This window comes from Drosophila albomicans, chromosome 2R (assembly GCF_009650485.2).
Source record: "Drosophila albomicans strain 15112-1751.03 chromosome 2R, ASM965048v2, whole genome shotgun sequence".
NCBI classification, from domain to species: Eukaryota; Metazoa; Arthropoda; class Insecta; order Diptera; family Drosophilidae; genus Drosophila; species Drosophila albomicans.
In genome coordinates this window covers 10,296,613-10,311,493 of record NC_047631.2, presented here as the reverse complement: position 1 = coordinate 10,311,493, position 14,881 = coordinate 10,296,613, and the positions used below count along the sequence as shown (strand labels likewise).

Sequence of the window (14,881 nt, the reverse complement as noted above, 5' to 3'; positions counted from 1 at the left end):
AATATAATCTTGCCTAATATTAAATACCCACTAGAATAAGAAATACTGTTGTGTAGTTAGACAATAACATGGTTATATATTTGTATAATTGGCGCATTGGCTATACAAAATGTTAATACTTAGCTGCTCCTCTTTTACAAAATTCCTTAGAATTTAACTCAAATACTATAGTTATTCGCAATGTACAGACGTATAAATAAACAAAATAACAATATATATATGGAAATTAAAGAATAAAGTAACATATTTTGTACCACTTTGGAATCCTTTTGAATAACAACAGAAAAAAAACTAAAACAAACAAAAATAGTAATCATAATTGAGTCTCGTACTTCAGTACATTATATTCCTTAGCTAACTTATAGCATATATATAATTGTGTGTATGTCTTTAATCCCTTAATACGAAAATTGAAATTCATTTCGTCAGCTGCCTATTGAAGAGCAGCACGACCCGTCTCCACAACTGCCTGCCAATCAAGGCCCTCGAAAAAGGGATGAGCCTGTAGTTGATCGTAGTCCAGACGCTGCTCTGGTGTCAGTTGCAGTAGTAGCTCAAGCAAATCACGTGCAGTGTCCGATATTTCTGCAGCATCCGAGGGATATTGCACACAGCCATAAAGCTCCAAGTGACCGGGATGTGTAGATTTGTACGACTACAAGAAATGATCGAATTTTAATTTATAAATTTATTGGCCACGTAAAAATAATATTAAAATGCTTAGCGTTGTGTTTTAAATAATGTTAAAATGCGTTTGAAAGTTAATACCAGCTTGTGTCTTCGATAAGCACTGGTTGAAATATATGTTTGGGTCTAAGCTGAATTTCATGAAGTTATTTTTATAATTAGTTAAATCAGTTATCTTAGAAACCTTACACAATTAAAAATCTTAAGCTATTGTGTTAATTGCAGCCTCTTTGCTCTTGCGTTGATAGTTCAGTCATAAAGACAATAAGCTAAGTTACATATAGCACATAATTCAACAAACTCACCACACCCAACAGTAGCTGATAGAGCACCACACCATAGCTCCACCAATCAGAGCGGAAACTCAGCGGTCGCTCCGGCGCTACAAAATGATTGTCCAAGGCCACCAAGCTCAGAGCCTTGTGCACATAGTTATCGTCGGAGCTTAAACCTTCGTTTTGATAGAAATACGTGAGCATCAATTGCCCAGCATTGCCCAACAGAATGTTCTCCATATGCAGATCACGCAATATCACGCCTTTGCCATGCAAACTATGGATAGCCAAAGCCAACTCACAAGCCCATTGTCGTAAACATGCCTCGGGCAGACGCTTCACCTGAGTGAGCTGCCTGCGGGGAGTTAAGGCTCCAGCTTGCAAGGAGCTCAACGTATGGGAGACAGATTTGAGAAGCTGCTGTGATTTGTGGACCAAATCGCTTACATCGCTGTCTGTCGTCAGAGCTTGCTGCTCCTCCTCAGGGAATAAATTCGCGTAATCGCCACACTTGCTCGATGTCTTCGGCTCATAGCTTTGTATGTAGTCGTAAAGGCTTCCGCCCTCTGCCTGCTTGAGTAGCAAAAATATCTTTTGCTCCGACTGGAAGTATGCCAGCAATTGTGTCATGTAGGGAACACGTTGGGGCAGAAAGATGCTTTGTGTGGGCGAATTGCTGGCCGGTTTCTCGATGCCCTTCATCACGACTGTGGGCTGTGATTGCGGCTGTGTTATGCACTGCACCTGCATCACACGTTGGCCCAACACCTTAAGAACCTTGTACTTGGCCAACTGATTCCAAGCACATTCCAAATGCTTCACATTCTCCACCTCGTCCAGTGACAATTGAAATTGCAGCTTGCGATTGCTGTTTCTGCCACCACCACCGCTGGAGTTGCGCAAGAAATTCGCATGTATTTCATCCGCTCTGGCCAAATACTTGGCTATCTTGGCCTTGGCAATGAACTTGCGATCCTCGTTGGCATCATGCTTTGCGCCTTCAAGCAACAACTCCACGCCATGCTTGTACAGCTTGTGTGCCTCCTCATACTCAAGATTAACCTCCGCCTGCACAGCATGACTGAACTCTAAAGCGGCTTCATATATGTAATCGCTGTCGTCGCTCTCCACTGAAGCCATTGGTGTCAAGAGACGGGAATAGTCACATCGCGTTTCCTGGTCCTCCACAGCTTCACCGAGCGGCACTTCCTGTGCTACCTTTGCTTGCTGCTCTTCATCGTCCGCTTCTGACTTGTCCCAACGTGAATCCCTCGACTGTATGCCATTTGGATCATGTGGATCGTAGGGCACATCGAGCTTGTCACAGATCTCAGCTATGGCGCCGCTGCCCGGTGCTTTCAGCGAGCGTTCCACATACAATTTGCGCAAGGGAGACGCATTTGGTGATTGCGCCTCGCTGAAGAATTGGGTGAATGTATTGCATTTGTATAAAACTGGATGCTGTGCGGCAAAGTCGAGTAGCTTTAATATGTATTCCTTGCGTCGCTGGATGACCTGAACATCGAAGCGCTTAAAGTAACTGCTATCCGTCGGCTCTGGTAGCTTGCCAGGCAGCTGCATGCTTTTATGTCGACGACTTAACTCGCGATGCAATCGCTTGATCTCATGAAACCGCTTCCACACCACAAGACAGGTTAATGCTTGTGGCACTGACCGTGGAAAAACCTAAGAAATCGGGGGTGTGTGCATTAATTAATTGTTGGAAAACAATTTACACAATACTTACAATCGAGGTAATCTTGTAAATCGTGTAGCCGCCCTTATGTTGTTGGGTATCGGTTACAGTGAAACTATGAATCCAGCCTCCCAAATTGAGGCTCATCGTGAAAACTGATTTGCCCCAGCTGTCTGATGTCGTTAAGCAAATATCATCCTGTCAATTCTGTAACATAGCATGCAAATATTACCTTGCAAAACAAACGTATTTTTAGAGCTTCTCACATTTTTGACGACAATATTGTCGTCGTTCCCCTCACAACTTGTTTTTCATTTAGAGGGGTAACAATACCAATAACAGAGCAATTACATACGTAAAATAACAGTGGTAATGCATTACTGTTAATGCGCATTAAGAAATATCTACAGATTGATTAAACTAAATAATTTTACTTTCGTCTGCATTTTATATATTTAGATTTATTAAGTCTTCGATATCTGTAATACCCTAATCAGTAATTTAATTTGTATTTAACACTAGCCCTAAATGTTGAAGACTTGTTCGTTATGAGGAGCAATACATAAGTTAAAAGAGGAGCAAAATCAAAATGTATATTGTGTTTATGTTATTTGTGCATTTGCATTAATAATAAGCCGAATTTAATCATTTTATAAAAACAAAAAATGACTATTGAAAAAAAAACTTTAAAGAAAAAACTAAAAACATTTTAAGCATGTGTATCTGCTTTTTGAAATTAGTTAGTGCATACCAAATTAAATATATGCTGTAATATTGTTCTGGGTTTTCTATGCAAGTGGTATATTTTGTAAGTAAATAAAGGGGGTCTGATCTTTTTGTAGAGCATCAGTATCCGATTCGTTTTAAAAATTTTTTATTTAATTTTGTTAAAAGTTAGGATAAGTGAAAAAATTAAAAATTTTTGAATGTGTACAAGTTTTGCTTTTATTTCAAAAATTTTTAGCAGGTGCTGTTAATCAAGTTAGTAGAATATGGTATTTTTAGACATATTTTCAATGATTCTGATTTCGGTCACACTAGCTTTAAGACTTCCTCTCTTTTCTAGTACCCTCTCTCTCTCTCTCTCTACGTCTCTCTTTTTCTCTCGGGGTCTGTTACACTCTCCTTTTGTCCTCTCATTCTCAGAGACCGATTGTTACAGCAAACGTCGAGCAAAGTAAGTAAGCATTTGAAAATCAATCAAATAATTCTTACATTAACATAGTTTAGTGTCTGTGTGAGTGCGAAAAGACAGTTAACATTAAAAATAGTTTTTTTTTGTCAAACCCAACCGCTTTTATACGGCGCACACTCCCGCTCTCGCAACAACTGTGTACTATAAAGTTATTCATTTTACCCCCAAAAACGTCGTTCTTTACTGTACTCGCAGATTCGTATAGAGCAGCCAGCAGCAGCGTCCACGACGACGACATTGAAAAATTGAACGGCAGCCGACGAAGCGAGCAGCGAGCGTGCGAGTGAGCTAAGCAGAGCGCTTGTCAACTCGAAAAGCAGTAGAGAAAAAGAAGGCGACGAAGACAGCAGCAGCAGAATATCGACGCCGCACGTACCGGGAGCATTTAAAATAATTTTTTCTGTGGATTAATTTTACTAAAAAGGATTTAAAACACAATGACTGAACGTGAGAACAACGTCTACAAGGCTAAATTGGCCGAACAGGCTGAGCGCTACGATGGTAAGTCCAAGAAACAAAAGAAAATCTCCAAAAATTAAAAAACGGGCGAGAAGAAAAAATTTTCTAGCCAGCGGAGCGCCAACTTTGGGGAGGGGTCCAGCGTTTTTTTTTTTTTTTTTTTTTTTTTGCCGTCGCGTGGCCTGCGCTTCATCGACAATTTTGTGCTGAAAATGTGCACATTTTATACAATGGTGTAGAAAAAATATTAGACTTCAAATCTGAATTTTTGCAGACATTTAAATTATTTTGTGTGTAGGTGCGCCTCGCTGCCAAAGTAAATGTTCGACAAGACGACGACGCTGAAGCGTCGCGTCGGCGTCGCAGTCAACGATGAGTAGTGTTTCTTCGAAAAGACCGAATAGCAAATGAAAAAGAAGATGACAAGGAGGCGAGGCAGCACTGTAGAAAATGGCAAAGAAAGACAACTGCAAAAGAGAAAAATGTGAAACAAACCTGATTTTTACCGGCAAAAATTCGCGTGGTTTTTGCTTTGGCTTTTGCAAAAAGAAGAAAAAAGGCAACTTTGTTGCGCATTAAATTTTTGTTCTTTTATATAGTAGTTTCGACTAAAGAAAAGTATTGCTGGACGGAAGAGAGTGGAGAGGGGCAAATTGAAATTTTGTGTATTTAGCGTTCGTTGATAGGCGCAAGAGGGCTGCGCGACGTCGACGGGCGAATGACATCGTTGCTAAGGGCTGTTTTGTAGTAATTTTTGTGTGTGCGTGCGTGTATGAGTGTTGCCAAGGCAGAGACAGAGTTGTGAAGAAAATCCTTAACAGTGCAGGAGGCAGGCGCAACATAATTTGTTAGATATTTAAATATGCTAACGGGTGGTTTAAATCGATGAGAGAAAGAGAAGTGGGAAAACTTTTCGTCGACATTCTCTCTCTTTGTCTAGTTTCTTTCGCTGCCCAAAATGTGCTTTGTGCTGCGCAGCAGCAGAAAGGCGGCGACGTCGTCGTCATCGTACTGCGAAAAATCGATGAATGAATCGATTGTGGCTGTGGCGCAAATTTGTCCCTCTACTGTCGACGAACTTCAGCATCTTGTCGGTCAAAGATCAAAATGTCTTAATATCTTTTTTTTTAGCATAGTCTGTTACTCATTAATTTTTAAGATACATTCTCCCTGCTACTTGGCAACTCTGATGAATTTTGCAGAAAGAAAAGAAAAAATTGCACTAGCATTACTCATGTTTCTGCGCGCATGTGTATGTGTGTGTCGGAGAAACACACGCATGCACGCATACTTGCACAATCGTTAACTACTCACACCAATGTAGTGTAGTCGACGCTTTTATATTGTTGCTGCCCTGCTTATTTAATTAAAAATACTTCAATTAATTAAAATACTCAGTGGCTACTCAAAATGCAAAGCTAACCAGCGTTGTTTTCGGCGTTTGGCTAAAAAAGCGCGCGAGCTCGACAACACATCACTTAAATGCGTCGCTCTGTGCGTTAAAACGAGATAACTAGTGTGTTTTGCTCGCCTCTGCTGCCTCAACACCATACAACAGTGTGCACAGTGGCGTTTAAAAGTCTGCGCTAATGTCCGTTGTATTTGTACAAGAAAAATGAGTATTGTAATTACAGCCATGCAATTCTGCTACAATTGGCAAGAAAACTGACAACATTAACACATAGGCGGTGTTCTTAACTTCATTTTCCTCTTATTGTTGCTGTTATTGTTGGTTCGTTTGGTTTAAAGAAGTCAATCAACTATTCGTAGCCACTGCTGCCACACACATACAGACGGGAGCACTAAAGTCTGTATCACATGTTTTTCTTCTTATTTTCGCCTGCGTGTGCTTCAAGCTGCCATAGCCTGTGTGTGTATTTGTGTGAACACTTGGCGTTGGCCTTGTCGCACTTGGGCAGTTTCAGTCATGCTGGAGAGACTAATACAAATGCATTCCAGGCAGGCAGCCGGCAACGTCTGTCTGGCTCTCTTAGCGTCTCTCTCTCCTCTCTCCACCACGTCCTATGCGGCGCCCCCATAACGTCAACTCTTCGAAAACCCCCCTCCTGCCCTCCCTTTTATATACATTAACGTCAGTGGCGGCGGCACCAACGTTTTTTTTTTTTTTTTTTCCTTTGAGTGTACTTTCAGGTGCTGGCTGCTCCCGCTTATTCTAGCTGTTATATTTTTTTCGAGGTCGCCGCCGCGTACTTTTTATTTTTTTTTTTTTGTTGACGCCGCTCCTCTTCTCACCTCAATGTCGTTAATGAAGGCGGAAAAATGGCAGTCTACTCTACAAATGTTAGAATAACATTTCCAGATTTGACTGACTTTGACTTCTGTTGTTTCTTTGTGTAAAAACGCATGCCAAGTAGGATACAAAGACTTACTGGCAGATTCCTATGTATGGATGAATGAATGCCAATGTATAACCCTTTATGTAGTAGTATGTTTGACACACCCATTGCAGAAGGATCGAGAGCGACAACTACTCCTGTCCCACAATTGCGATCCCGTCTTTGTGTGCGTGTGTCTTACTAATACATGCGTATTGTAAGGTATGTATTTCAACGTGACGCGCCTTGATTTGCTATGGGTGTGTGTTTTGTTGGGGTTTGTGGAGGGGGGCTGGTTGGGTGGGTGGTTGGTTTAATTCAGAACGCGACGGTTGTTGACTTTGGCTTTGTGCCGAACATATTTGGTTGGCATATCATATCTTTTTTTCTTTTTCAATTTCGTTGGTTCATTTGCGTGGGAATTTGATTTGATTAACATTTTATTAATAGTTTTTGTGGTTATCGATTTTCTACGCATATTTAAATTGAGCTTCAACTGAACCCCCTATAAAATTATGACATTTGCCTCAATTAATCGTCTGTGTGAAGAGAATTGCATCGTTGTGGCAACCTTATGTCTCACGTTCAGTGTTGTAAAGCGCATTTGCAATATTTTGTGCCATTGCCAAACAACAATTTGAAGTTCACACCAGAAAAACAACATTATTTGTACTGAATTGAACAGCATGAATCACACACAGCCCCAACTTTATTTCAATTTTCACAGCTACGTGCTATAGCAAGAAGAACAGCAACAACGAGCGAATAACAAAGCTCCTGCTGCTATACAAGTATTAGAGAGGGAGGCTGGGGGCGTAGTAGTCAGCAGCAGCTGACTGTGAAGAGAGCGAGAGAGGGAGAAAAATGAATTGCAGGCAAAAGCAGAAATGCTACAATTACTCTATTTAGCGCTGATTTGCTTCAATGTGTGTGTGTGCATTGGCTGACATGTGTGCGTGTTTGTGTATGTGTGTGTTATCAGCACGCAAACCGAAGCGACGCCGTCGACTTTGAGTTGCAGCTGCCACTCGATCACAGTCACAGTAACTGCGAATGATTGTGATTCATGACGCGATGTTGGTGACGCTGCCGACGCAGCAACAACAATTATAGCTGTTGCTTAGCTTGATGAAATGGAGAAATGTGCAACAATGTCTATCTTTCTCTTCTCCGACGGTTCTTATCAAGCGCAATGACAAAATCGGTCTATAAAGGGCACGAATACTCAGCTACAGGAAACCGTTCGTTCTGTGTGTTATGCATAGGTAGGCATGACTATGTATGATGAGTTATGTCATTATTATTATAGATTGGGCGTGTGTATATGTATGCGTACGATAGATAATAATAGATATATGTATGTATATCTCCATAATTATGTAGGTGTGTGCAAATAGAGATAGGATAAATGTATATCGAAAAAGGTAAAAACAGTTTGCATTATCTATAAAATTTCAAAGTTTCGATCATGAATTTCTATGCAAAAATGTAGCAACTTATTCTAATCTTCCAATTCGATTTGATCTTTCTCGTTTCCAGAAATGGTCGAGGCCATGAAAAAGGTCGCCTCCATGGACGTTGAGCTGACCGTTGAGGAGCGCAACTTGCTCTCGGTTGCCTACAAGAATGTGATTGGAGCACGACGCGCTTCATGGCGCATTATCACCTCCATTGAACAGAAGGAGGAGAACAAGGGTGCCGAGGAGAAGTTGGAGATGATCAAAACCTATCGCGGTCAGGTCGAGAAGGAGTTGCGCGACATCTGCTCGGATATATTAAATGTGCTCGAGAAACATCTCATTCCATGCGCCACATCCGGCGAAAGCAAAGTATTCTACTATAAGATGAAGGGCGATTACCATCGCTATTTGGCCGAATTTGCCACCGGCTCGGATCGCAAGGATGCTGCAGAGAATTCATTGATTGCCTATAAGGCAGCAAGTGATATTGCCATGAACGATCTGCCCCCAACACATCCAATCCGTTTGGGCCTGGCATTGAACTTCTCGGTTAGTTAATTGTAAAGTGAATTGATTTATCACATATTAATTTATTTATTTGGCATTGTTTCAATAGGTGTTTTACTATGAGATACTCAATTCGCCGGATCGCGCTTGCCGCTTGGCGAAAGCCGCATTTGATGATGCCATCGCAGAGTTGGATACGCTAAGCGAAGAGAGCTACAAAGACTCGACCCTGATTATGCAGCTGCTGCGGGACAACCTCACATTATGGACATCTGATATGCAGGCAGATGGTAAGTAACCTCATCTTGTTATCACTGAACATTTGACTAACAAGCAAATACATCTTTGTTTTTCTAGACTCCACAACAGGGGACGGTGAGCCCAAACCGGAAATTCAGGATGTTGAGGATCAGGATGTGTCGTAATTTAAGTAAACCCCCGCCCTTCCATTAAAAAAAAAAAAAACAAAAAACAAAAAAAAAACATATACCTTCTAAAGTAAATATAATACATATAATATATATGCATACAATAAAAACAACACGCAACCGGGTAGTAAACAGCAACAACAACAGCAGCAGCAAAAAGCAACAAGAAGAAGCAGCAGCAACACAACAACGATACGCGACTTCTCTGTGGGACAACCACAGATTTGCAGCAACATGTAAACAAGAATAAACAGCAACAGCAAATAGCCAAGGTAGCAACAACCAGCAGGAAAAGCATGCAAAGATGAAAACTACACACAAAATACAATACTAATACTAAAACGAACAGCAATCAAGAAGAATGTATTACAACAAGAGCAACATAAAACTGAGGGTGGTCGTGAGCGTAGGCATGACTGTTGTGGGAGCATGTTATATGGAGGTGTGCAGCCGTCGTCGCAGTCTTCGTTGTGTTATGCGATGTTTTTGGCCCTGGCTTCCCCCAAAAATAAAAGCTACAACAGCAGCAGCAACAACAGCAGCAGCAGCAACTACTACATTTGAAATTTTTTGCATTCAAGAAACAAAAGCATTATATTATATTTAAATAAATATTATATTTAATTCTGAGAAGCGAAAACAAAATAAACTTCATTTCAAAAACACTACAACACACACCAACAACAACAATACACACAAACAACGTACGCATGAAAAAGTTGGCATATTATATTTACAATTTATCAACAAGATGAGCAACACCACATAAGATACACACAACTTCAACTTTAATTTTAAGCCAGTCATAAAGTAATTAAACAAAAACTAAAATAAAAGGTAATAACATTCGAAAACAACACGATAAAAGCAAATTTAATAACCGCAAATTGAATTAAAAACAAAGAATGAAGCGAAACGAAAACAACAAAATATGTAAGATGCAAATGCAGAAACAAAAAAAACAGCAGCAATTAATTTAAATTTAATACGAAGTAAAAATAAAACAAAAGCAAAATGTGAAGTGAGAACGAAATGAGCAAAACAAAAAGTCAAGCAACAAAACTAAAAACGAAGTAAAATAAAGAATGAAAAAAAAAAACAATGAATGTTAGTTAAAGCGAAATTTGAAAGAGTAAAAGTAAAACGAAATCTTAAGCTTAAATTTGTATGTAATGTTAGTGTATTGTTCACCAAAAACACAACACACTCCACTACAGAGATAGCACACAGCAAACGAAACAAACACACACCAACAACATACAAACAACACTAATGCAAATGAAAAGTAATTCATTTTCGTTTTACTCTTGTATTCCTTTCCGATCATCATTGTCTTTGTCTCTTTCTCTTGCTCTCACAAACAAATCACAAACGAAAGAAAAAACAAAAATGCAATTTAAGCGCAGATTACGTTCGTGTTTTACATTTTATACATTGTATGTACAAGAGTTTGTTTAAAAAGTTTTAAAATTCACTTCTCGCCACAAAACATTTCATATATATACATATATATATATAAATATAAATATTAAAAGGAAAAAAGTATTTGTAGTTGCTAAACAACAAATGGTACACATATATATAAATATATATTGTATACATCTTAGTATATATACATATACATTCGTATATACACTTGTATATTTTCTATGCCTACCACTTATGTAATTTGTAGATTTCGAATTTTTCCAAGTGAAAATCCAACTCCCTCCCTCAACCCCCAAACAAAACAAAAACAAAAAACAATAACAAAACGGCGACAAATATGTTTGCATTTAACACACTCGACAAAACAACAAGGCAGTAAAAATATCATTTAATTTATTTAGCTAAAAAAAAAAACAACTAAACATGAAAACGTTTCGAGTTTTTCCTTAATTCTTGCTGCGTTGCCGCCGAGCAATTGATTTGCCCAACAACAAGAAAACAATCGAATTAAATCAAAGAGCAAAACTGTTTCGGCAATTTGCGAGTTAGGCAAAAGAGTAATAGAAAAATAAATAGAGAAATGCCAATCGAACCGAGCAGACAACAGAATATTGAATTGGTTGAGAGGCATATTTAGGGGCAGCAACAGCAGCAGCAGAAGCATAATTAATAACGAAAAACAACAAAAAGCAGAAAGAAACAAGCTAAACTGACATTCGTATTCATTTCAAATAAAAATAATAAAAACAAGAAAAATGCGCACGAATTTATTTATTAAATTTATGAGCGACTCATCGATAGAACAACAACGTCGAGAATCTCATGGAAACTTTTTCGCTCAACAACATTTGAAGTGGGTGGGGAACGGAACACAACTGTAATGGAAATCCACAAATAAAAGGTGGGCCGACTTTTGCCTGCGTATACGCAATATATTTGTATGTATGCATATCGTAAATAATTATGTATGTATTTGTGTGTACAAATATTACAAATTTCCTTGTATGTTTGATTGGATGGTTTTAGGTTTTCATCATTATTAGTTGAGTGTGTGTGAGAGGCTCGAACAATGTATTCGAAATGTACTGACGAATGATGTACTTTACTTCTTACCACATATTGCGTATATCCAATTCTTGCATATGTTAGTTTTGGTACTTCCCCAAAAGCTAAGAAAAACTATTTGCAAATGCCGTTCTAAATTTATATTTATTGTTCACCGAATTTACATAGTACTAAAACACAATAAACACGCAATTTAGAGCCATCTGGGAGGTTTGTGTTTGTATGCTATGTACATATTTAGGTATGCTAAATTCTTCCATGAAATAAAGAACTCTGTAAAGTAACAAACTTTACTAGCATGTTCAACATTATGACCAATTCCTCCTTTTAATGTATATTAAAACAACCATATTTTTAGTTCTTTTTATTTCGTATTTACATATTTCAAAATTATGTAATCAAAAAAGGATTACTTAAGTCACTTCCCTGTTTTCACAATAATTAATGTCGGTTATTTAACATTCTGAAGTTAGTAAAAATGTTTAAAGTCCAAACTTAGATGATGTATTCTAGCTGACAAATTATTAATTACATTTTATGACTTTTCGCTTTATTATACATCTTTTTAAAATTATTAAAAAAAAAACTTACAAAGATATAGCGCTTTTTAGTATTTATTGTAGTTTAATCTAAAATTGTTTCACCTTTTACATGCAATCTACTCAGTATTCCGATTCATATTGCTCAGATGGAATACGTTTATCAGGCTCACCTGTGCTGTTACTCGAAGGGTCTCCAGCAAGTGGATAGCAATCGTAGAGCCCAGCTGCAATGCAGATAGAAGCACCAAATAAAAGTGTCAATGTCCACTTGAGCTCAATGCCAAAGTCGGTGAGTGGCATTGAATATGAATGTCACTTTTGTTGTCTTGGCAGCAACAGCAGTGAGTAAACTAGGTCTAGTGGCCATTGTTTTGTCTGGGCAATACCCACCCCAGACCCATTACAAAAGACGTGTGCCACATGTGGCACATCTATATGTATGTATAAATGCCTTATATATCTATATTTGCAAATCTATGCAAATTGGCAGAGAGCAGAAAAAGAGCAGACTGCACAAAGTGAACGAACCAAAAGGTCTAACGATTTATTTGTTAAACGTTGCTGAGCTGGAGACGACACCGAAAAAGAAATGGCGCTGCAGCTGCAAATTGAGAAGCTCAAGGGGCTGGACAACTACAAGGCATGGTCGATGACAGTGCGTGCCTATTTGGAGTCCGAAGATCTGTGGAGCGTTGTCGAGAGCGGACCGGAGAATAACGAAGAGGTAAATCTATGCCACCAATTTCAGTGATTGCCATTGAGTTCAGTGCATGCTTTGCAGTCGATGCTTAAGGATAAACGCGCCAAGTTCATCATACTGTGTCTGATTGAGACGAAACTGTGCCAATTCATGGTCAGCATACGCACCGCTCGAGATTTGTGGAACTATTTGCGTACACAGCATTCGCTACGCTGAAAACAAAGACGACAGCCCTACATAAAAAAGAGACCAATAAATAAATGCTAGCAATGAATTGGATTGTTTAATTCGCATACTTATATTTCAATAACCACCGGCTGATCCTCGGGATCCTCATCCAGCAGACCCTCAAAATGCCAGCCCATCTGTTTGCCTAGTCGCTTCATCAGCCGCTCCGCACTCACCATCAAACCCCCAGCATACAGATTGACGAGCAACTCGCGCACATCTTTGTACACCGTGTTGTGTGGACTGGGTGTCATCAATTCCTCTGGCAGATGAGGCAGCTGATGGGCAAGTACTTCACTGTACTTCATGTAGGCCAGCTTGTGCTTGCTGACTGCCGTCTCGGAATGTGCCAGCAGTGCAAGCAATTTGCGCCAATGATCCAAAGATTCAACCGAGTAGCCAACCAGGAAAAATACAAATGCCAGCTGCAGTTCCTCAATGAGCCCATCGGGGTTCTCATTCGTGAAGCTATCGAACAGTTTATTCACCGCTGCAATGCAATCGATGGCATGTCGTGAGATATCTGCTGGTGGTGCATCCTGGGGAACACGTGCTGGTACCGCACAAAAGCGTGGAGCTGTGCCATCCACAGGCTTCAAATTGGGGAGCATTTCACTTTCGTCTAGTAACAATTTGGCAGCTGCCTGACGTTTGCTGATGCCGCTTGCACTGCCGCGTGGTCGCTCTGCATCGGGGCAGGACTGTAGCTCAATGTTGGTGCGTATGGTGCCTCGCTTTGGACGACAGCGGGCAACGCAAGATTCACTAACGCTACCCGTCAGATCCTTCCATTTGCAAACGTATCTGTAGTCGTAGGGCGCCAGTACGCGCTCCAGCTGTGTCAGATTCTTGCGAATGCGTTCACGTTCCAGCTCTGGCTCAGCTGTTTGCCGTGGACGCAGCTCCTCCAGTTCATTGTCCCATTCGCGTACCAGAATCTCGTTTTGATGAAAGTAGTGCACGAAGCCCACACGAGGCGCAGTGTCGCCATACGGTCCACGGGAGGCACACCACACGTAATGTACGCCCGGTGGTATCATCTTGATTCCCCGGAAATCGGGACCAATTGTGTAGGCACATAAATCTACGCCAAATTCGGTACCCACGGGAACGCCAGCTATGACGAGAACAGCACCATCTGCAAGCAGCCGCAGCGCCAAATCAGGATCCATTTGCATGCTTGAGTTGTCCTTATTCATGTTGAATACTTTGTTAGATTATGAGTGGAATTTATTGAATTGGTAAAAGTAAGCAACGGGTACTTATTATTGTAATCACAATGCAACTAAAATATTTACAGCCTTTATTGCTACCCTGGTTTTTACAAGCATGATGCAGCTGATCATTGTTGTGCAGCCCTTGCGAAACCATGCTAAATGACGGTCATTTGTATGCTTAATTTTGATTGCTTTTCATGTCTATTAAAATCTATTAAAAATTTCCATTTAATAAAATTCTCTTTTTATATTAATTTATTATATATTTGCTTAATTCCGTAGCTCAGCACTTAACAAAGCATTTACAGCCCTTGTTGCTGCCCTGGCATACATACATATGGGAACATGCCACAGCTGATTAGTGTTGTGCAGCCCTTTGTTGCGCGCTATTTAAACAATATGTATGTTTGACTACAAAATGTGGTTTTAGTTCGCATCCAAAAGAAATGTTTATCTAAACAATGTTAGTTAGTAAACTAAGTTTAGTGTTTGTTACATTACAAAAGACATGAGACTCATCTATAAATACATATGTATGTGCATAGCCCTGTTATTCGTAGCCCTTTCGAGATAACGCAATTTTTGAAAAACCAGTTCCTACGACTACAAAGTATGATTGTTTTATTTAGCGAGAATTGGCACCCACGAAAATGTCAAA

General features: G+C 39.7%; 4 protein-coding genes across 4 annotated transcripts; 2 read left to right on the top strand and 2 right to left on the bottom strand.

Annotated features, from left to right (window-relative positions):
- Positions 1-56: 56 nt before the first annotated feature.
- LOC117574684 (ribosomal protein S6 kinase delta-1) lies at positions 57-3,035 on the bottom strand. Its single transcript, XM_034258590.1, has 4 exons — positions 2,925-3,035; positions 2,710-2,865; positions 993-2,648; positions 57-655 (listed from the first exon to the last, which is right to left on the bottom strand). Exons 2-4 carry the CDS (start codon positions 2,803-2,805, stop codon positions 434-436), a joined length of 1,974 nt encoding a protein of 657 aa, XP_034114481.1. The 5' UTR covers positions 2,806-2,865; positions 2,925-3,035; the 3' UTR covers positions 57-433.
- Positions 3,036-3,707: 672 nt separating this feature from the next.
- Positions 3,708-10,922, top strand: LOC117574756 (14-3-3 protein epsilon). The gene is made up of 5 exons (XM_034258699.2): positions 3,708-3,835; positions 4,049-4,354; positions 8,188-8,657; positions 8,725-8,905; positions 8,973-10,922. The coding sequence occupies exons 2-5, from the start codon at positions 4,291-4,293 to the stop codon at positions 9,038-9,040; spliced, it is 783 nt and encodes a 260-aa protein (XP_034114590.1). The 5' UTR covers positions 3,708-3,835; positions 4,049-4,290; the 3' UTR covers positions 9,041-10,922.
- Positions 10,923-12,667: 1,745 nt separating this feature from the next.
- Positions 12,668-13,052, top strand: LOC117575221 (uncharacterized). The gene is made up of 2 exons (XM_034259348.2): positions 12,668-12,802; positions 12,860-13,052. Exons 1-2 carry the CDS (start codon positions 12,668-12,670, stop codon positions 12,992-12,994), a joined length of 270 nt encoding a protein of 89 aa, XP_034115239.1. The 3' UTR covers positions 12,995-13,052.
- LOC117575220 (protein AAR2 homolog) lies at positions 12,877-14,388 on the bottom strand. Its single transcript, XM_034259346.2, has 2 exons — positions 13,075-14,388; positions 12,877-13,011 (listed from the first exon to the last, which is right to left on the bottom strand). Exon 1 carries the CDS (start codon positions 14,203-14,205, stop codon positions 13,075-13,077), a length of 1,131 nt encoding a protein of 376 aa, XP_034115237.1. The 5' UTR covers positions 14,206-14,388; the 3' UTR covers positions 12,877-13,011.
- Positions 14,389-14,881: the final 493 nt, after the last annotated feature.